A 24319-nucleotide genomic window follows, 5' to 3' on the forward strand; every position below is an offset into this window, starting at 1 on the left:
TTTGCACTAATCACCAAGTAAAATTACTGATATAAATCAATAACTTTTTAAAAAAAAAACTATTTTTCATTTCACCATTAATTTTATCTTAACTCCATAAATTTCTTTAAAAAAAAGTTATTTGTAATTTAGCATTTCAGAAGATCAGAGGAAAGTGTAAACTAAATCAGAATTTATAATCAACAATAGTACACAATTTTGTTTACACAAGCAAACATTGAAGTTTAATCTATCCTATTCTTTCATTGAGGAGTGACAATATTATTTGATCCTTTAGCAATAAACATAAAATTATAAAATTTATATGTTTTTAATATAAAATATTTGTTACATTCTTAAAGAAGAATAAAGAAAATTTAATTTAAAAAAAAATTCAGATGGATGGAATTCAGTCCACTGAGTTTTTTTTCTCAAGACTGATTTCAGTCCCCTGGACTGAAAAGTGGCACCCATGTTCAAGCATTTGAAAAATCAATTGTGATAGTCCCCTGATATTGCGAAAATTTTGATTTTTCTACGTAATCCTATTCCCTAATATTCGAGGTTCAACTGTATACTGTAAATCAATGTTTCTCAATGTGTTTAATATTTCTGCTTACCAAATGGGATGATAGATTTTAAATACTATTTCTGCATTCATCACTTTGTGCATAAAGCTGAGAGCTAAGTTCTAAATATCAATTACAGAATCTCATTAACCTTAGTTCATAATAGTATTATTTATGTAATTTGCACCAAAAAACAATAATTGTAAAACGGTTAATAAGATCAGACACAGATTTAAATAACTTTATCTTAAAATGAAACATAGAATTACGTTGCTCTAATACTACTGATACAGGGATGAGAGTAGTCAGAAAGAAAAAGAGGAAATCCAAGAATATATATATAAAAATCGCACTTTTTTTGTCAAATTTTTGTTTAAACTTGTAATCCATGTGATTATAAATCCCGATATGAGGCTTTTAAATCACGTGAATATGAAACTCTACATCGAATTTAAAAATGCGAAAATACAAATCATGATGCGTAATTTTTAGATCAAGATGCATAATTTTAAAATCGCGCAATATTACAACTGCAAAAACGAATCACGACATTGGATTTTAAGCTTGAGTAGCTACATAGGGTTTTAAAAGCTCGTAAATACAAATCGCGATATTGATTTTTTAAATCTCGTAAGTAAGAATCGCACTGTACAATATTTAAATCGCCTGAATAAGAATCGCAACGTTCAACTTTTAAATCAGGTAAATACGAAAATCGAGATTTGATAATAAAATCGCGATTTTAAAAATGCAAAAATACAAAACACGATATTAGATTCTTAAATCTCGTAAATACGAGTCATAATGTACGATATTTAAAAAGCGTAAATAAGAATTGCAATGCGCAACTTTTAAATTAGGTAAATACGAAAATCGATGATTGATATTAAAATCGCGTGAATAAAAATCGAGATATTTGCAGAGTCTGGACTGATTTCTAAAAGGCTTGTTGGAATTGTTTTTTGTTTACACAATAAATAAAAATTTACAAGATTAATTGAATGAGCAAATAAATATTTTCACCACAAATCCACCTCTATTTTTTTTTGTTTGCTTTCTCTCCAGAATACAAGAAGCAGCGACGTCTAAATTACGAAAATACGAGCTATCCCGCCGATGGATAAAAAATACGGAAAATCTTATTTTCTGTCCGTGAAATCGGAGAAAATAGCTAATATAAGTAAACATGCGGAAGGATTAGCAGCTAGGACGTAGTTTGAATTTCCTGTTTTTCTTTGAAAATCGTAAATAAGTATAATAATTTGACTTCGACTGAATTTTTTTTTAAAAAAAAAGCGGGATATTTATAAATGAATAAAAAAAAAACCAAACTTTTAGAGAATCTGAGTTTTTGATAAAAAGGCTGAAATTCGAGAGACAAAAGCGAAAAAAATCTCATCCCTGTATAAAGGTCAACCAGTTTTATCCCAAGGAAATGATTTTTAGAGAAACTTCAGAGGGAGGAATGAGGACTTCAATAATTTCGCTCAGCGGAAAATTAAATTCCTCATAAAATATTTTAACTTGTGCAAAAAAAAATTTCAGCTGAAATTAGCGGAAAAAATGAAAAAATCTGAGAAAAAGCGGAAATCCGCGAATCCGCGGAAGAATCTCATTCCTGTACTGATAAAAAAATACAATCCTCTTAAACTCTTCATTTAGAAAACAAACAAAATCAAAAACGTAATAATAATCCTTAAACTAGGGATATAAAAATATTTATAGGAAACCAAAAGGAAAATTAATGTGGGAAAACTGGATCCTACCCTATGATTTTCCAGCCAATAAAAATGTATTGAGAACAATGGAAAACTACGACAACATCATTATATTTTAATATATAATAAGATACTTACCTATTTGTCTCAGGAATAGTCTAATAGTATCTTCACTAAGACTACCCTTAACTGGAAAATATGAAGAAAAAAAAAGATAGTCAGTCACATATATACATGATATAAAACAACTAAAGTCAAAGATAAATAGTTAACTCACTATTTAGGTACTCAGCCAAATCACCTCCATTACAATACTAAAAAAAAAAAGAAAGAAATTGTTTAGTAAATCATTATTTAAATTTAAAAGAATTATAAACTTTCACAAAATCCTATCGTTAGGCAACAGAGAAAAGTTTCATAAAATTGTAACATGCTCTCAGTGGATACCAAATTTTACATTTGTGAAGATAAACTTCATGTACATGCAATGATACTACAGAGTGGTCACTTGGATAATTTCTGATTTGCTTATCCCATTTTTTTAAAAATTTAAATTTTATAAGCATTGTTCATACCTCTCCTTTGCCTTAATCAGCAAAAATAAGCAAGTTCAGCTAGTTATCGATTAGAATGTTTGCTAAGGATACATGAAAAACCAATATTTCTGATCGGATCAAGGTTGCAAATGATTCGTGCAGATGATTCAGGTTTTCCCCCAGTTGTTTAAAGGGTAGCACTATTGATGTTAGCTAGCTTACAGCCCTAATTAATCAAAAATTAGTTGCTTAGAGGGTTTATTATCTTTTTTTTAGCAGCAGGTACTGAACTTTCATTCTGCACCTCGAAAGATGCCAGGAGGGTTGCTCATTTAACGCTACCCAGTGGCAGTGGGCACTTGTGACCCTAAGCTGGAGTGACTGTGAGCCCAACTAAAAAATCCTGAAAACTTCTTGAGTAAAATCATTAATGACGCATTTCAAAAAATTATGTCTTCATAAATTTAAATCATTGATATTTTCAAAACATGAAATTCTAAATAAATTATATATATAAAGACAGCATAATTTAAATGAATAATTATGTAAAAGTTTACTTACATCTCTAATCACATTTATTTTTCTTCCAGAAAAAATATTTACAAACGAAAGAAATGCAAGTATAAATTCTAGTTCTAATATTTTTAAATAAAATAAACAAGAATTTTTATATATAAATGTGATCGATGATTTCTTGAAACTTCTGGACCTTGGATTTCATCGCTATTAGATCGCATCGATTTGATCGCTATTAGGGAAAAATCCGGAATTTTTCCAGGGCACAATCAGCTCTGCTCTAAGTCACATAGGTGAGAAACCCATGCCACAGATATAGGTTTTATCTAATTATGTTCATAGGGTGGGCCACATTGACACATCACACAACAGACAGAGAAAAACATCCATGCTCTGACTGGAATCAAACCCACAGCCATTGGCTTTGCAGTCAGGCACGCTAACCGTTCGGCCACCAGGCCGGCAAATGAGTTAATTGCAAGTTTTTCATCAACTGTAAGTAACATAAGCTTAAGTAGAATGAAAGTGGGTCACAGAATATGTATTTTTAAAGCTACATGAAACCACCCCCATGTGATTATTTTATTAGCCTCCCAGTGAGATGACCTGAGTTCGAATCTCAGTGATGACTAGTCGATACAAACTTTGCTCCCGACTAGCACCGACCACTGCACTGACGTTAAATATCCTCAGTGGTAGACGGATCATGGGTGAGAATCATCTTTGATATCAGGCTAACAGTGCAGGTTTTTCTCTTCATATAATGCATATACGGGTTACTTCCTTCAAAAAGTTCTTTCTTCACAAAGGCTAGTTTGTTCTATTACTTGATTCAAAAGTTCACTTGTCTTCGGTGCTCGATTCAAAACAATGAGGTTACGAAATTAAACATCCTTAGTCGTGAAGAAATTTATTGGGTTGGATGTTCAAAGCTGGTTATAAAATAAAATATAAACCTAAATGATGTTTAATCAGTGTTAACTGAAATATGAAAAAATTAAGTTAAACTAAAGTGCAAATTTATAAAAACTGCTCAATTATAGTAAATTTTTGTCTATTATGATTTGTTCATGATAACTGAGTATAGTTAATCGTTATTTTAAAGAGTTAAACTTTGAAACAGATTTTGTTAAAAAAACTTCAAAACAACTTTTAATAAAGCGCACGGGCCTGTGTAGGGGGCAGGGAATTATCCTTGCATCAGAAAGGTTCTGGGTTCGAATCAAAGGCAAGGCATGGATGTTCTTTCCTTCTCTGATAGTGCCCCTGAAAGAGAGGCCAACAAAATCGCCCTGTATATGCCTGAATTGACGGATGTTAACACAGGTGGGCATTGGAAGAAGAAAAAAAACTTTTAATAAAGCAAATAACGTAAAGTCATTTGCAAATAAAGGGCAACACAAATAATAATACAAATCTAAATAAATGTTTTTTAATTGTGTCAGTATATTCCTTTCAGTTTTGTGCATGATTGCATGTTGTTAATTAAAACAGATTTATTGATTATATTTTTTAAACCCTACTGAAGAATGGATATTCAATTATTCTTTTTATATATAAAAAAAAATCTTCAAGCTAAATTAAGGTAGGGATTAAGAGGGTGTGGGCTAGTGGGACTGTAGCTCCTGGGTCGCAAATTTTTTTGGGCCCCACAAGGGACTTCTAAAGTTGATGAAGTAAAGGTAAAATTGATTTCTATAGTTTTCTAAAAATGCATCTAATATGTTTAAGCGTTTTTTTTTTAAATTTTCCGTTAAAATTAATAAAAATGTATTATGTGGTTTAAGTGCAAAATTCGTAAAAAAAAAAAAAAAAAAAAAAGATATTTGGCCATGTTATTTCCTTCACTACCTCCCATACCCAATTCCCTAATTTTATTAATTAATTTTCGTAATCGTCTAGAAAATATGTAAAATTTCCTGGCAGTGTTTGATTGGCAAAATTTTTCTATGTTTAGTAAAAACGGAAAATTCCTTCTTTTCCCCTTTTCTTTTAGGATTTTTAAAATTTGTAAATTCGATGGTTCATACTAAGTTCTAACTAATACTTGATATTAGAATTTCATGCAGGATTTTTTTTTTGCTGACATATACACTTAATGGTATTTTAAAGAAATTTTTGAATAAAATTTTTTAAACAAAGCTTTTTTTCTTTACATAATTTTGTAAAACACACTTTAACTCGAATATCATAAAAGTTTTAATATTAATGAATATAGGTAAAGCTTATCCAATTTGTTAAATTAGGGTGCCAAGTTATACTTAAGCCCCCCACGGTACCTTAATCCAACCCCGGTCACATTTTTAATTTTTTTAATAAATTTCTTACTAGCCATTTCCCTACCGAATATTAATAATAAAAAATATATTAAAAACTGCAATACGGGCATTAACCGATTAATGCTCAATAAATAAATCAATGCGACATTAAAGAAGTTGAGAAGTTTTTCGTTTGCTCAGACGATACAATGCAGAATTACCGATTGAGAACAAAGAAATGAGTTTAAAATTTCGCAACGAAAATGACGTTCTAGTAAAAAGACAGGAAGATACTGTGCACGTGATATGCGAAAAGTCGTAGGTCGTTCGTTCGCCAATCTTAAAATAAATATCTCAGTTGACGACAAGGAGTCTGCTAAAACCAAACCAGGAACGAGTGACAATCAAGGTTGGAAGAAGCATTAGAAAAACACGTGTTTCTGTTTGTATACATAGAGGGAAGAATAATAATGCAATTTTACGTAACACTTTACTTTCGAAGGACAGTTAGTGGAAGAACTTTATTGTTATGCGTCGAACATGCTCGAATATTTTATGGCATTATATTACTGAAAAAAGAAATAAAAATCCAAGGATGTTTTTTTTTTTTTTTTTTGTAAAAAATTAAGAGCGCAGAATAACCTTAACCGAACAGAATAGAATGCAATCTTCTCATTGCATCGAAGGGATTTTGTAATTTCTCAAGAGGGCATCGCTTCCTGTCCGCTATCGCTCACTTACCCACGAAAATTCTGACCCCTGTGGCAGAATCGCGGCGACATAGCGACTTTGTCGCAGAACGTTACAGAGTTCTTGCAGAACCCTTAAATTATCACTTATTGTGGCGTTCAATTTACGCCAATAGTATCGGATATCCATGAAGAGTTTCGATTGTATTTTCGGCAGTTATTGATTTTCACGCGATTTTTAATTATCCCGATATATTTCAGACGATATGGGAAATTCGAATCGTGCATTCGAGTATTTACTTTTGAAGGCTTCTTTTGGAAATTATTGCTTTTGATTTCCATATAGTTTTTAAAATCCAATATTATTTATTACAACTATCAAATCTTGAAAAGAAACATGCATTTGAGTAACCACTTTTTCAATAATCCGCTTCGCGTGATTTCGACGTCGATCTGTTTTTCGGCAATTACTGTATCGGATTTCATTATTTTAAAAATTTTTTTTTTATTGCGTTAATGATTTATAAAATACGGGAAAGAAAGTAACTGGTGAGTTCCCCCCCCCCAACAAAATGATAGAATAGCGCCCATAATAATCAAAAAATATTATATATTCAATTAAAAAAATATATTGTTTTATAAACACAGCGTTTCTGTTACCTTCAATTAGTTACATACATCTTTGTTATTACTGAAAGTATCTTGCAAAAAGATTGCTAGAGTTTTGTGGCAGAAAGTCCGAAAATATTGTGCCACATGGATTCTGACGCAGTTTTTTCCCAGCGAACTTCTCATTTTTTTTCTTCATAGTTTTATTTAATGCCCCAATTTTTATACATTGATATTTTAATTACATAAAAAGATTAAATACATACACATTACGTAAAAAGGCTTCTATTTATTGCTCTCGTTTCTTCCGAACTTTAAATTTCTAGTTTATTTGGATTAATTAAATAGTAAAAATTATTTTTTTTAAAAAATGAGACGCATCTATTATAATTTAATTTGTGTTTTTTTTAAATCGAAATTTGCCGAATAGTGAACATTTCTGGGAGGTCACAGGGACCTCCCACCATAGAGTTGAAATACAAATAGAGTTGAAATACAACTCTATGCCTCCCACCCCGGCTCCTCTAGTGAAATATTTCATCATTTCTGAAAATATACTTTAGGAGGAGATGTGACTCAGGGGATAGAGCCCTCGCCTTCCAATAAGGTGAACTGGTTTCGAATCCCAGCGATGGCTGGTTGATACGAATTCCACATCCTCAGTGGTAGACGGATCAGAGTCATCTTGCCGTCAGGCTAACCGAGGGAGGATCTCGTGGTCCTCCTTTCCATGTAACGCAAATGAGGGTTGGTTCAATCAAATAGTCCTCTAAGAAAACAAAATTTCTCCCTATACTTGTTCCAAGAGTTTCCTTGTCTTGGGTCAAAATTACAAGACTACGGAGTTAAACATTAGTAGTCGTAAACCCAAATTTGGGTCGGCTGTTCAACGAAGGTTATAATGTAATATAGAAGAAGCTGAATAATTTTTTAAAAAAAAATTTAAAATGTTTACAAATTAATATTTAAAAATTAATTAATTTAATGGAAACAAATTAATATTTTTAAAAAAAATCTAGTAAATAAAAAAAAAATCTACATTTGAACAAATGTTTAGTTACGTAAAATTTGCGAATTGGTCATTACATAGACATAAATTTTAAAACGATCACATCACCGCTTCGTTTATCAGCTTTGGATAGTAATCTATGTCTTTTTAATATATTTTTTTTATTAATTCTTCTTCCCAAGTAAATTTCGTCACCTAAAAATAATGGTTAACAGAATATTTCTAACGGTAAATCTAATAAATCAGATATAGCAAAAAAAATAAAGAGTTTATTGAGAGAATGTTAAAATAAGAGATTTACATGTATTTTTGGTGTTGGTTGAAATGTGGTGTTGTGACAGATAAATTAAGGGAGGATATCCTTACCAGTTTTAGGGGGGAATGTGCATTGCAGTCGCCCTTAATATGTATTTTTGAATACAAGCAAAAAAAATAAATAAATAAACCAAAAAAATAAAAGTCAAAAAGTACTAAAAAAGTAGTGGACATGAGGTGATTTAATTAATGACCATGTCAACCTTCAAGAATACATGTCACGTTAACATGTCTTATATACTAGTGAATTGGTATTCAATATTTATAGTGGTAGTTACGCCACATTATTCCCCTTCCGGAATTTTATCTGTGATTTTGTTTCCCTTCATTTTTTGTATTTATAGCATTTCGTTAATAATATTTTGTTTTCTTAATTTTTTTTATTCAGTGGGAGGCTTTATTTACTACACAAATTTTTTTTTAATTTTCTTTCTGTGAGCAGTATATTTTTAAGCAAATCAACTGTTTAATGTAGATCATCCATCAATATTGGCAAGTTCTTATCACGTCCGGATCACCAATGAGGGGATTTAATTAATGACCACGTCCTCCATCAAAAGGTACCTCAAGAAAGATTCACGTTAACATGTCTTATATACTAGTGAATTGGTATTCAATATTTATAGTGGTAGTTACGCCATAGACATTAGAGGTCATAAGCAGAAAAAAAAGAAAGAAAAAAATCGAATCAATCATTAATATGGAAAACGAAATTAAAGATAAACATCTATTTCTTTTTTGGTGGGGGGCAGAGAGGTCGAAAAGCTGTTATTAGAAACACCGTGTAAAGGCCATAAAATTGATTTTGTTTGAATTTTTAATCACGACTTGTTCATTGGCAATAAATAAATCGAGCTTCGATATTTTATCATTTATCCGCAAGTAAATGTTTATTTGTGATCATCCCTCATATACGTACATAGTTCAGAATTCAATCTTATATGTAACAAGACTTTATCAATATTTGACTCATCACGATTGAAAGGGTATGATTCATCACCCCCCCCCCAACACTCACAAGTTTACATTGAATTAAAATCCTAGTACTTTTTATGTGCATTTTTCTATTAAAAATAACACTAGTAACTAGTAAAACAGTTTTGAAATTATTATAACAATGTGCAACTCCAAAAAAAAAAAAAAAAAAAAAAATTGCAGACAGATATGCAATGTCTGACAAAGGAAGGATTGGAGCGTCTCCTGCAGTTTTGTGGGGGCGTCACCTTTTGGCTTTGTCATTTATTTAGTTTAATCGATTTTGAGGGGGGAAAATTGAATTGTATAACTGGTGGGCGGTGAACAGAAATGAAATTACACAAAGCAAAAGCATAACGGAAATGCTGGTGATAAAGATGTATTAAGGGGGGGGGGACATCAGAGTGATCAGGGGCGTAAATAAGGGGAGCAAAGCATTGGGGTTCAGGTAAAATAGGAGACCTTTAAAAATTTGCTGAACTTTTTTTTTCTCTCTTTAAGATAGAATAAATGATTTTATGATATTTCTTTCTTTCACAGGGTTGTCATTCAAAACTGGAAAGAAAAAAAATTCCCTGTACATATGATACACAATATATTAAGAGGAAATAACAATTACTCTGCTCTTGTGTGAGCTTTATTGGGCTAACTATATTAATCAGTTTTAATTGCTGGAAAAACAGTTGAACATACTTAAATAATGCTATAGTAAATGAAATAGTTTAGTATAGCTGAAATATCATGGTTAAATATCCCATAGATTACGCTTTGAGTGGTCACAATTTTTTATAAGACAGAAATAAGAAACAAAATTTTGTGTATTTTCCCAGTTTGAAAAGAAAAAAAATCAAAATTCCCTGTTATTTTAGGTGATTGTTAAATTCCCTGTATTTTTCCTGTTCTCCCCGTGGAGTGGTAACCCTGTTCTGGACTTAGAGCGTCCTGATGCACAGATTAATATGATGTTGTTCCCCCTTTTTGCATCGATGACAGTCTGCACAAGTCCGGGAAGACTTTTTGTTTTAAATAATTCCTTGAAAATATATTTACAGTAGAGTCCCGATCATCCGAGTTAATGTGGACCACGACTAACTCGGATAACCGAAAGACTCGGTTATAGCGAAGAGTATAAAAAAGGAAAGAAAAAGAGCAGGTATATACATGTAACATATTTAAAAAATACAAAACTTATACCAGTACACCACATACAATTCATATTATTATTAAAAAGCAAAAATACTTAAAGAGCGTACTTTACGAGAATTAAAAGAGTTTTTACTTAAAAAAAATCCTCGTTTTTTGTTTTAAATTACTTAGGCGCTTTTCTGCAGCAATGTTTCGCCATTTTTTTCAAGGATAACAGCAATGCTGGTGTTGCCTGTCCTTGTTGTTCTATATATTCAATAGCACTTTCGATAGCTTTTAGTTCATCGTTATGATAGATTTTTATATGTTGTTTGTGTCATCTTCACTGTCTACATCAACTTCGGTAGATTCATTTTCATTATTGACGATATTAACGATAATTTCATCGGTAATCTCGGGTTGTTCGTCAGCTCGATTTCCTGAGAGCTTGGAAGATAAAATTCAGAATTTTTTTCGGCGGTAGTTTTAAAAATAAAAAATAAACTAGAACAAAAAAAATCCTTAATATTTGATAGCTCGGTTAAAGCAGAAACTCGAATAATCGGGGCTCGGATAATCGAGACTCGACTGTAGTTAAAACGAAGTAGAACAATTTAAAAAAAAAATAAATGCATTTGTTTTTAAAAAATAAATAAATGCATCAGATGGATAAATAAATTTTTTAAGGCAGTCGTCAATTGTTAGCAATTGTCGAAAATAAATCGTTTAAATCCTCGATACTAAAGTACAGGTACTACAACCCATCGGGCCAACAAACAGGTCTTCTGGAACTAGAATTTCATTTACATGTTCTTGAGTCCAAACATTAAACTCACAGTAATTGTTGAAGACTTTCAAGGTCAAATGAACTCACACCCAACAAATATGCAATTATCTCTAAAGAAAGCTTTTTTTTCTTTCTCCTATGTTCTATGTTATCGACACTTTAACGGAACACCCCTTTTTTTTGTACAGAAAAAAACAATTGCTTCCTTTTAAATACACCAACCAAGGCAAACGATAATTTTTATAAACTTGCATTTTCAGAATTTAATATTACATTGACAAGTAAAAAGGGAAATAGCATTAGAACGTTCGAGGAAAATGTTGGTGAATTGCAACCAGTGGTGTACACACACTTGGACGCGCCCCCCTGTAAAATTTATAAATGCGGCCTATTTTAGACTCGGCACGATTTTTTTTTTTAAAAATTTTAAGTCAAAAACACTAGAAAGAGATATCGGAATATATAAAAGATCGGTATGTTAAGAAACGCTTGGAAATCTGTCAATAAAGATACGATCGAAAAATCACAAGTACAATTACTTAAATTCGAAATTCACGCATCATAAATTGGTCGTAGTATTAAAAATATTGGAATTTTGAAAACTTAGGAACTTCGTAACCATAACCACCGAAAAAAAACGATCGAAAAGCTAGATAAATTTAGATTTGGAGCGTCAAAAACTTAAATGCGCAATTCAAAATTTTCATTTTCTTTTATTTAAAAAAAAATAAAAAATATTATAAATTATATATATTATTATTATGTGCAGATGGCTACCGCGGGCCGCACATCAAGAGCTGTATCATTTTATTGATACCTCGTGCGTCCCTCATGCCGCAGGGGTTTTTATTTATGCTACGGATTGCGTCTTTTAATTCGAGCCCCCATAGAGACTTTAAAACTAATGGACGTTTGAAGCTTTGAGCGAGCAATATAAACCACATTTTAAAATTGCTTACCAGAAAGGTTTTGGTGAAAAGCACCACAATTTCTACAAAGACATTAAAAGTGTTTTTGTGTAAGGTGCTGCTATTAAGTGGTAGTTTAAAAAACGTATAGAGTACCTATATGGAAACAATACTAAACAATATGATAATAAATTTCTTTTTTTTTTTCAAAAGAAAAAAAAGAAATGTGCCTTTTTACTACATTTTACCAAACACTTCAACAATATACATAGCTACCAACATGTATTGGAAAAAATCCAGTAGATTTTACGAAATAATATGAATGTCATGATAACTGTTGCATAATGTACTAAATGTTTTTACAAATAGAGAATTTTAGGGATTATTGTAGTCATCAAAATAGAAAAATCTGCAATATTTTCCAGTTATGATTGACATTTAACATGTTATGATTAACATAAACAGAAAGTGGCAAAATCCAGTAGAATTGGCAACTATGAATATATACACAAGCTAATATTTTTGCTGCATGGAATGTTTACTACTACAAACAAATAAAATTTCAACTTACTTCTATTGTAATAGACAAAAACTTAGGAGAGTCCTAAAAAACAATAACAATTTATTAGAATAATAAATTAACATATTATTTAATGGTTGTTACTGTATGCACAAAGTTTACTAATTAGAAGTTTCTGATTGTTTGTTATGGTTTACTTAAGTTAAGACAATCACATTTAAAAGAAAATAAACCATTCATACTAGCTTAAGTGAAAATAGTAGGGACTAATACGAACAAGAGAAAATAGTATGAACACAAACAATCATACAAAGAGTAAATAGTATTAAGACACACGTAATATAGTATTAACACCAATAAACCGAAGATAGAACTATTTCAAACAATCACTGGGGTAAGCTATTACTCTCCATCCATTCAAACTAAAATAATAATTTAAGAATTAAGGCATTAATGGTTGATAGTTGCACAATATTCACCTCAAAAGCAACAGCAAATCAAAGAAGAATTTAGATTAAGTTTTATTCTAATAATACTTTTTTTAAATAAACTAGGGGACCCATGTTCTCACCATCCCCGATGATTGCTTCGCAACAATCGTTTTTCTTGGCATAAAACAGGTGAAATTATTCAACTAAAAATAACACTGGTGCCTCCATTTCCCACAAGTCCGAATATTTCCCTTATGATAACTGTGAACATAAATCCCTTTTCTAAGTAATCATTTTTTGAAATAACATTTAAAATTAAAAGTATATTGTTATAAACAAAGTTCACAACTGTCATTTAATATTTTTGCTCACCAAACGATATACTATTTTAAATACAATTTGTACATTCATCATTTGGCTGCAGAATTGGCTAAAATATATGATTGGTTTTCGAATCGCAATTTAAAGTTAGTGAAACTACCAATATAATTAAGTTTAGGAAACCGTTTATAGAAATTTCATTCTTTAAAAATATCAACTATCCTAATATGAGACGAGCAAAAAAAGATAATGATTATGTAAAAGCCCAATCGATAGAATCAGATAAATAGAGCTGCCATATATGACCACAGAAATTTTATTTCAATTTCGCTATTCAAATTCAGCTTTAATCCACCATTTTTTGCGATTGTTTATTACGTAGAATTTACTAACAAATGATAATTGACGGATATTAAATTAAAGCGCGTTATCAATGGCTTTATATTTCTCTATTTTTAGTAATAATACCTATTTTTATCACGCTCTCAAAAAATTGTGACGAAAGATTTTTTAATCGTGTTTGCAATCTTAACCTGTTGTTCAAACGAGATAGGAGGAAGGTGCACCTGATTTATTGCCTTCTTGCGTAGTTCACAACGTTGTTGACGGATTCTCGTTAAAAAAGTCCTTTGTTATTTATTTTTTTTTGACGTTCTTTTTGGGTTAATGCTTTCAGCGAAATCTAAGCTTGACATTTTCCGTTTTTTTTTCAGTTCTCAAGAAAACAGCTGCCAATAAATAGAGAAGATCTTTTGAAATTAATAAAATTTTTCACATGTTTTTGTTTCAAAGTTGGATTAACTGAGGCCAACGCTTGTTCAGATCAGCGAAAATTAGGAAATAGTGCAGAAACTGGTATGCCTTGACAAACATACATTACAATAGTGAGCATAATTCATGTTTCCCCCCCTCACTCAAAATCACACTCATGGCCATACGATCACCGAAAAGAGATAAATATAAGAAAGAGGGCACTTCAAAAATGATTAAGAGGCAAAACTGGTCATTCGAATCACACATTTGGAACTCTTTCTACTTTTTCCCTAAGCAATTTGTATCTAATTCTGTAATAGCGTTAACGTTCATAATATTATATTATTTGTTCTTTGATTTAACAATTACAGATCATTCTTTTAAATATCTCCACCTTAAACAACATGTTCCGTAAGCCATTGTTCCATTTTTCACCAAAAATCTATTTTTTATGATTCTCCCAAATCAACGGTTCCCAATATTTTTCGACTACGGAACACTAAATAATTAACCTTCTTTCGGCGGAACCCCTGACTTTACAAACAACGGTTCTTAAGGTAACAGTTAATTCCCATTTCTTGCGCTATATTTAGACTAATAAGAATTCGTTTTTAGTATATAGGTTGAAAATAAATAAGTTGAAATAAATAAGATAAATAAGTTAAAAATAAGAAGAATTAGGGTTTACTTCGAAATGAAAATTTAGAAAACTACTAACAACGTTGAAAATAGTTATTGAAGAAACATATTTCTTTATTAAAGATTATTTTGATCGGAAAAGCTTAGTCAGAAATAATAATGCAAAATTTTATGAATGCCTGTCTTCTTCATAATTTACTCATTATATTGTTATTAGAAATATAACATTTTCTTTTAAAAAATGCCACTTCTATTTTATTGGCATTTTCTTAGAGTTAATTTCATAAAGGCAACCGAAATATTAAATAAATTATAGATTGTATCTAAATACAATCTGAGGTTTTGAAACTCATCACTGACTATAAAAAGAACTCGCGGAACCCTTTAACTCTTAACGGAACCCTAAGATTCCGGGTGAACACCATTTGGAAACCCCTGCTCTCGACGATTAACTACTCTTACTCTACTAGTTTATTTGAGTACATAGCTTATTTCTTTTACTTAAATATGCATACACTACCAAGGGTCTGCTTAGAAGAAATTAGGGTCCGTTAACGGACCCTTTACAAAATATCATTTCATAAAAACGGACCCTTCACAAAATATTTTAACTTAAAAACGGACTCTTCACAAAATGATTTTTTTTCTAATCGGACCCTTCACAAATTTGTTTATCTTCGTTATTGTTTTGTTAATCGAATAAACCCTAGCTTCCAAAGGGGGAAAAAAATAAAGATGGTTGTAAACGAATAGTTTTGTCTAAGGCAAACGCTTCTTCCTATATTCGTCCGAAATGAATATTCTGCGTTCAGCAGTATAGGCTAAATACCAAATATTTGTATATTGCATCTCTAATTTAGAAGCAGCAATTGCTGTTTATTTTCGAAAATTAAATTTTTTTAAATTATAGTTTTACAGTGTTGAGCATAATCTTGTATCTATTTACAATTTAAAAACTCATTTAAAAAGTTTTTTGTAATAACAGGATCCCTTTTGCACGAATTCATAAAAGCAGGACCCTGGCTGAAAGAATGTGACTTTAAAGTTTATTTTATATTCACAAATTACGAGTCATTTTTTCACAATTTTACAAAAACAGACCTTTCACAAAACGTCTGGACAGACCCCTGACTACCTAAATTAAGTATTATTGGCGTCAATAATAGTACGGCGAGTTTTTACGTTCCTTCTAAACGAATTAGTACCACTTTTCCACAAATGTTGCCTTTAAATTCATAATTAATTATTTTTTTCACTTCAATTACTGTGATTTTAAATTATTTACTTTTATATAGAAACACGTTTTAAAAGAATTACTATAAACAAAACAAACACGTGGTATCAAATAACTTAAGAAATACTAATGTGGTGGCGTAGTCCAGGCATGCTGCCACGCTAATGTTGCTCATTGAAGTATTAAAGTATTTAAGTACGAGCAATAAATTTTTTTGGGATCAAACAGAGATATAAGCTTGCAAATAGCATCTTTAAAATATTTGAAAAATTGAATCGTCTACAGTTAAATTTACTGCTTAACCAATCAGAAGATTTCCTTTCGTTTTTCCCTCATCCCGCTGTAACGTATTATATATGCAGTTTAATTATGTCACTGAAATTAAAAAAGAACTTAAGCTTTATACAAATTCTAAAACGTTAAAAAAATAAAGATATTTACATATTTTTTAAATAAAAAAATTAAAAAGGATTCTTTTAGCATTTATTTTGGAGAACAGATTTCTTGATAAATATTTATTATTACTAATTAACCTTGCACTTTGAACTCAATATTTTAGCACTAAATTAATTTTGAATACATTATAGAGCTAGTTCAAAATATTTTTACATCGTAGCAAAAAAAAAAAAAAACTATGCGCTATTATTTTTTTTACAAATTAGAAAGGTTAAAAAAAAAAAAGAAAAAGAAATTCCGGTGTCTTATGAACATTTTAAAAGCGATGTGCGACTGGGGGGGGGGGAAGAAACGCTTTTGTTTCACTCTACTAGTGATGCATAACACTGATTGCCACAATATATTTAAAACCATTTCGTCCCTGTGAGAACCTTTTTTAATTCTTTTGCGTTTCGTGGAGTAAAGGTTTCAAGCGAGTGAGGGAAAGTAACATCTTTTAATGAAGCAAAGCGATGGCCTTTGCGCAATTCAACACCTTGTTCTGGATGAAAGAATTTTGAGAAATCACTGCGGAAGTTTAAAAAAGACAGACATAATAGCGTTTAGGCGGTCACTCATTTACGCGGTAAACTAGTTTTGCAGCTTTATATAAACTAGGCCGGCTTTAAAATAACGGTATAATAATAGATCGCCATTATCTGGTTTGTCTTTTATTCTTTTTTTTAATTTTTTTTTTTTAGAAAAAATAATAATTGGTTACAGAATGATTATGGATTGACAAAATAGCCCACGGTTGTAGAGTCGGAAGCAAAATTTCAAGACTTCAGAAATCGCAAAATAGAGAAATTCGTAATATGAAAGCTCGTTAAATAGAAAGCTGACTGCATCTTTTTTCTCTCGGAGACTTTAATGTCTTATGTAAGCGTTACTTATATGCCTGGTCACCCAAAATAAGCAACTCAGAATACCAGCTGGGAGTTTGCTTTGAGCGGCCTATTTTCAATCGATGAATTGTGTGGTGGCAGAGCTTGAATAAAAAGAATGCGAAAGAAAGAAATATTAAACCTTGAAAGAAAATTTAATTGAAATATTCAAAATATGTAAATAAATAAATATCTATTTTTAAATTTTTACACTACAAGACCACTTACAGAAGAGAATGAAGTTAAATAAGAACGGAACCGTTTTATACTTAGCTACTGTTAGCGTAAAAAGATAAATGAATCAGTACTTACGACACACTCCAAAAGCGCCACAATATTTTTGTGTTTCAATTTCGTCAGTTCCTGAAAATTAAATAAACACATAAATAAAAAGAAAACGCGTACAGTAAGAAAAATAATTGAGAAACTCAATCGATGCTTTTAAGAATTTCCAAACATTAAAAAGAAATGAACAATGACGTAACTGCAAAATCAAGTTACGTCATTGTTTCACCAAATGAGCGATACATAGAACACTATATTTCCGTTAAAATATCGAAAGAGATGTTAAAAATTTTTTTTAAAAAAATCAATAAATAAAAAAAAATATTTTACTTAAATCAATAAATAAATAAAAATATTTTACTTAAATCAATAAATAAATAAAAAATTAATCCGAATAAATCCTTTCTTTGCCATTGGTCGCTGTTTTTCATAGGAAAACTGATATTTTTTATATCGCTTATTTGGTGAAACAATGACGTAACTTGATTTTGCAGTTACGTCATTGTTTCGCCAAATGAGCGATATGTATAGCATTATTTCGGAAGGGATTCGTCCAAAAAACATGCTACAGGATCTCAAAACTTATGTTTTTTCAAATATCTCTGAACTATATACTCGAATTAAACAGTCTTTGTGTACTTATCGATTACAGGGACCATGAAATCTAAGTTTGTAAACACGTAGGAACAATGCCAGATTCTAATTTACATAGATGTGACAAATACGACACTATCAGGGTCATTATTTATAACTATTATTACCGAATACTATAATACCACGATCTTTATCGATAACTTATCAAAAAGATAACATTGCAAACATAATATACAGGGTGTCCCAAAACGACCGCATAAATTCTGCACAGCTAGATTCCTCGTTGGGAGTACATAAAAACTGTCTAAAGAAGCGTTCCTGTACGATCCATCGTTTACGGGAAAAAGACGAAAAACAAAGTATGACGTCTCTGCCGGAGCAAGAAAAAACACTTTATTGAACATATCAACAGCAGTTATGCACAATTTAAAACAGGTGTTCAAAGTGTCTGCAGTGCATATGTCCAATAAAGTGTTTTTTACTTGCACCGGCAGTGACGTCATACTTTGTTTTTCGTCTTTTTCCCGTAAACTATGGATCGTACAGGAACGCTTCTTTAGACAGTTTTTATGTACTCTCAACGAGGAATCTAGCTGTGCAGAGTTTATGCGGTCGTTTTGGGACACCCTGTATAACCATAGTTAATGAACACAATTTTGTGAATGTTGATATATTTTATACGAGTTTAAGAAAATATTGACCCATGTCAAAATAATGTAACTTTCTAATGCAGTAGAAATCTCGCGATACAGCTTTATTTTTAAGCAACACACCACAATATTAAAATCCGGCATTTATCCGAGACCGTTTTCAGTGTTGGTGACAACAACACTAGGTCTCTATAACGGATAACAACCAATCTTTGAGCTCTAACCACACAATAATAGTTTTCAATAATATTTTTTAATTCCTACTCTTAATTCACACTCTTCCTACGTATATATCTTGTTCAAATTTTGAATCGTTAATAAAATACTTTTTAATTCATACACTCAAGTTCAAATAAATTTTTTTTAAAAACTTATAGTGGACGGCCTTTGATGTTAATACAGTTTTTTTCAAACATTAAATACTAATTTTAGTTCTATATGGGAGAAAAAAATTTTATTTAATAAAAAGTAACCAAAATAAGAAATTTCTTTGATGATCTAAGTAAGAATTTACTAAGTAAGAACTTTTTTTTTCATATTACTTATTTTATTCATTTCATTCACGAACAGAGGAAAAAAAAAATAACCATTTGTATTGTTAGGTCAACAAATATTTACTTCTTTTTAATTGCAATTTGAAATGGCAAAATCCGAAATTTTTAAACATGTAAAAAAAAAAGCGACCAAGAAATATTTAAAAATACCGATTTTAGAAAGAAAGAAAAAAAAAGCATTAAGCAACCTTTAAAAATCGTGATTGTTAAAGTCTGAAAATGTTCTTACTTGGAGTATTTTGATTTCCTTGCCGAGCAGTGGCTGTGACTTGCCGAGTTTTCCTTTAGGTATACGCTTAATAGCCACTGCGAGATTGTGATTCTGAAAGGAAAAAAAAAAGAATATTCTTAAATTCATTCGAAACCATTAAAAATTTTATACACAAAATACCATATTCAGCTTTAACAAATATACAGTCGATAAAATGTATGTATTACTAATTAAATGCAAACACAGCACATTATCATAGCTGCCAACAAAGATGGGAAACAATCCAATAGGTTTAACGAAATATAAATTCCATGATAATTGTTGCATAATGTATAAATATTTTACACATAGGGAATTTTAGGGATTTTTATAGTCATCAGAAAAGAAAAACTGCAATATTTTCCAGTCATGAGCGGCATTAAATATGCTTGAAATGTTGTGTATTATGTTTACTTAAAATTTTGAATAGTAGTAGGCATTTAATTCATAAAAGATAGTTAAAAAATTTTTTTAAATTTATTTAAAAAAAAGGAGTTCTGAATAAAAATAAACTAACATTTTAGAACAAAAAAAAAAGTTTTAAATTGATTTCTATAACTGAGGCTCTTCATTTATATATTAGTAATGCTTATTAAAATATTCAAGAAAGCAAGCAATTATCTGTACAAAAATTCTATTTTGATAAGAATTTTTTTTAGGAAACTTACACAATTTTAGGGAGTTTTCTAAAATGTACCAAAACCAGGAGAATTTTTATTAAATCAGTAGACCAGGAGAAACTAGTGAAATCCAGTAATCTACTGGAAAATACAGTAGAGTTGGCATTGCTCCGCATTATCAAAGCAAAATTAAAATCTTAGCTGGAACAACAATAACTTTTCCGCAGGGTTGCAGAAAATTCCCAGTATCTAATATTTCCCCAGAACATTGCTTTTTTGATTGGGAAAAAAAAATCAAAATTCAGAAAGCTTTGACCTCCACTGGCCTGTAGTGCTGATGAAGAAGGAAAAATGTGTTAAAATAATATCTAACTACATATAAAAATCTAATGATGGTATAGCAGTTTTCCATTGTTGTCGGTGCATTTTTATTGGCCGGAAAATCACAAAGTAGGATCCAGTTTTCCCACATTAACTTTTATCAGGGTTTGAAAAAACCCGGGGTTTTTTGAAAAAACCCAACCCGCCTGGGTTTTATTGAAAAAACCCGGGGAAAATTGGGTTTTATTTGAAAAAACCCGGGGAAAATTGGGTTTTTTCATTTAGTGCTCATAAATTTCACTGTGAAAATATTTTTATTCATTAAATAGAGTTGTATAAGTAAACCATGGGTGCAAGTTGGAAAAAAGGCCAAGACTGAAAATTTTTTGACTGAAATACCTAACATACACAATACCCCCTCGACATAAGCAATAAGAAAGCTTTACCATAATACATCAAGTTTAAATACTGTACAAAAAATATTTATTCTTCTGTCTTTTGATAAAATAACAACAGGACATAAGAAAGTAGACCAATAACGTAGACCTAAAAAATATTTTTAAGGACAGAAGAAAAAAAAATTCCGATTTCCGTCTTCGAGTCAGTCTTGTTTCCGTCTTACTTCCGTCCGCGGACATTTTCGAAAGACGGAAATCCGTCCTGGGGACGGAAGACTTGCACCCATGAAGTAAACACTAAAATTTCATCTGACTTTTACCTGTATTAAAATTAAACTGGAATAAATATTTAATGGTCTTCCATGTTTTTATAATACGATTAATAGAAAGTGAAATTAAAATTACATATAATTATAAAGAGTATCAGTTACTTGCCCCTTTTTTCAAATATTTAGATAAATATATGCATTTTTAGATACATTTTAACTTTATAGTTTCAAAAGACAAATTAATCTTAAAATACATACACTAAAAAGCATATATAAAAAGTTATAGCTTATTCAGAAAATAAAACTTTAAATTTGTTAATTGTTGTTTAATGTATCACTTAATAGAAATTTTTTTTGTTTGCTTTCAATATTTTTAAACATGATTAAAAGAAACAAAATAAATTGTATTCAAATGAAATCTTAATAATATTTAAAAAATCTTAAAAGTAATATTTTAATTTTTAACTGTTTTTTAATTGTGATAAACTTTCTCCAAATAGTTAAAAATTGTCAGCAGATGTTAAGAGTTAACTTAAAAAAAAGATCCGTTTTTTCCCTTATTATTATTATCATACAACAGATTCAAAGTGTCTACATTTCTCTCTTAGATGGTGATACACTTTTACGAGTTTTGTAGCTTTATCTATTCCTAATCTATTTCTAAGTTTACTCTGTACCAAACCGAAAGTTGAAAAGCGTCTTTCGATAGAGACAGAGGATGCTGGTGCTGAGTGCAAATAAAAAAGAATTGACAGAAACTTTGTGGAAGCAATGAATTTTATTTACTTATATTTTTTTTTGCCATAATTTTCCACTATTTTTTGATGAAAACTGTTGAATAACAGTGTCAAGCATCATTGATTTTGGAAAGTATTCAGGATCGGAAATTTTGAATGCCATAACACGTGGCAGAAATTCTGGATGATGCTTAGAAAGACAGTTTTCTGCTACTTGGTCTTGTTCATCATTTAAAAATTGTCCCCTTGTTTCGAGATCCAGGATGCATATGCTAATAAATGATGTGGCTGAACAGCCTGATTGAATCTTTTTACAAAATGTTTATGGGGTTCTAATTCATCACACGATAGTAAGTTAATTCATATTTCAACAGCTTCTGAAATTGAAATGTTTTCTGATTGAAGCTTTTTTAAAGCTTAAGAAACAATTGATCTGTTTTTCCCAATTGATAGTTTATTGGTAAAGCCCAACATTATTTATTATGGTAAAGCCCAACATATCATTATTAGATTCATTTTGATGTTCAAGAACAATCTCTTCATATTTATGGTAATTATTGGCAAAAGTTTTTACGTGCTCACAATATGAATTCCACCTAGTATCATTTGGTCATCAAGCAGTTTTTTTTCATTTGCCCATCCATGTGCTTGACACATTTCTAAAATATTTGTTAACTTCTACGATGTGTCCAATGATAGTATTAGGAGATACTTCTTTTTGAACCAAATTAAAAAAAAAAAAAAACAATTTGTGAAAAAAAACACCAAGTGGGTCCACTTGGGGAACCCTGGTTATATGTATTTTATATTAAGTTTAAATAACGCATTATCACTACATATTTGAATCTTCTTTATTGTTAAGTACATTACGTTTCATAATTTTTTAAATTAGGAATTATAAAATATAAATGCAGTAATATAAAAGGAACAAGTTTATTAATCTTTTTGTTTTTACACACATTAATTTACTATATTTATTAAACATATGGATATTACCTATTATAAAATTATAATCAGTAAATATTTATAATCAGTAAAAACTAAAATTTCATCTGACTTGAGTTAAATAAAAAACTGAAATAAATATTTAATGGTCTCACATGTTTTTATAATAAGGTTAATAGAAAGTGAAATTAAAACTACGTATAATTATAAAGAGTATCAGTTACTTGTCCCATTTGTTTTCAAGTAATTAACCCTAGGAAAATGATTTCATTTTTAGATAAATAATTTTAAAGTTGTAGCATTTTTTTTTTTAAAGCCCGAAAATAAAACTGTTTAAATTTGTTAATGTATCACTTGGTAAAAAAAGAAAAAAATTGTTTCTTTTCAATTTTTTTAAACATATGAATTAATAATAATAACCTGTTTATTAATATATAAAGCATGCAACAATATTTGAAAAATTGATCTTTTCAGAGTATATTATTTAAATTTTTATTTCATTTAATATCATTAAAATATTACTTTTTTAAAAAAACCCACTTGAAGTTTTCAATAGTTGGTACCTATTATAAAATTATATGAAGATTCGAGTTTCTTTTACTAATATTAAAAACTTAATCATATAAATCATGCAACTCTATTTGACAAATTTATGCTGCACAATAAATTATATAAAAGTAAATGCAAAACAATAAGTTTTAGTAAAAAAAAAAAATGTTTTTTTGAAAAAACCCACTTATTGTTCCAAGTGGGTTTTTTCAAGGTGGGCCCGCCCAATAAAACCCGGGTGGGTTTTTTCAAAGTGGGCCCACTTGGCGAACCCTGACTTTTATTGAAGTTATACTTCTTATGCGACTTCCAGCAAGGTTGCGTTAAACGTTTAACGCTACATTTTTATTGGCCGGGAAATCACGTGGTAGGATCCAGTTTTCCCTCATTCATTTCCATATTGTTTTGGTTCTCACTAGCATAAAAATAATAAAAGTCACAAAAGTATTGTTTTTCTATAAATATTTTTCTAGTTTGATTTGATACACATATAATTTAATAGGATAGTATTTTTTATTTTCAAATTTAGTGGATAACAATTGTAAAAAATGAGTGAAAACAATCCCACGGACAATGCGACGGATTTAAGGTTATGCCAAGGCACGTCTCTTGTGAATATCAATTGATTGTTTATCTTCTGAAATTACATTATGACGCATTCACATACATTATTAATACAAATACATTTTCCATGGCGAGACGATGAGGCAATCACAAGCACTTCCACTGGTACAAGAGATCCACGAGGGAAAAGTGCACAATATTACCGTTGTTACAGAGCACGGAAGAGAACGGAGCAGGAAAAAGAGTCGTTGAATAGAACTAGTGATCCTTCTACGACTGCTGATTCTTCTACAATTAACGTTGCAGGTTACGAAGTTTAACTTCTTCCGCGTGGAGGGACTCCACGCACTATTTTTTTTTTTTTTTGTTGGTT

The 24319-nt window shown here is 30.3% G+C and overlaps 1 protein-coding gene across 8 annotated transcripts in view; it reads right to left on the reverse strand.

The window, feature by feature from the left end:
* Nucleotides 1-24319, reverse strand: part of Atg1 (serine/threonine-protein kinase unc-51-like protein Atg1) — a 98122-nt gene that overhangs the window by 49449 nt on the left and 24354 nt on the right. For all 8 annotated transcript variants that reach the window (XM_087164707.1, XM_087164706.1, XM_087164703.1 and 5 more), the window contains exons 2-6: nucleotides 19523-19615; nucleotides 17523-17573; nucleotides 12565-12597; nucleotides 2544-2580; nucleotides 2405-2455 (exon numbers count right to left, since the gene is read on the reverse strand). In XM_087164707.1, coding sequence (XP_087020833.1) covers nucleotides 2405-2455; nucleotides 2544-2580; nucleotides 12565-12597; nucleotides 17523-17573; nucleotides 19523-19615 — 265 coding nt within the window. The remainder of the gene's footprint in view (nucleotides 1-2404; nucleotides 2456-2543; nucleotides 2581-12564; nucleotides 12598-17522; nucleotides 17574-19522; nucleotides 19616-24319) is intronic.

Source organism: Parasteatoda tepidariorum, chromosome 5, assembly GCF_982258835.1.
Source record: "Parasteatoda tepidariorum strain Cologne lab strain chromosome 5, Ptep-v5.0, whole genome shotgun sequence".
Lineage (NCBI taxonomy): Eukaryota > Metazoa > Arthropoda > Arachnida > Araneae > Theridiidae > Parasteatoda > Parasteatoda tepidariorum.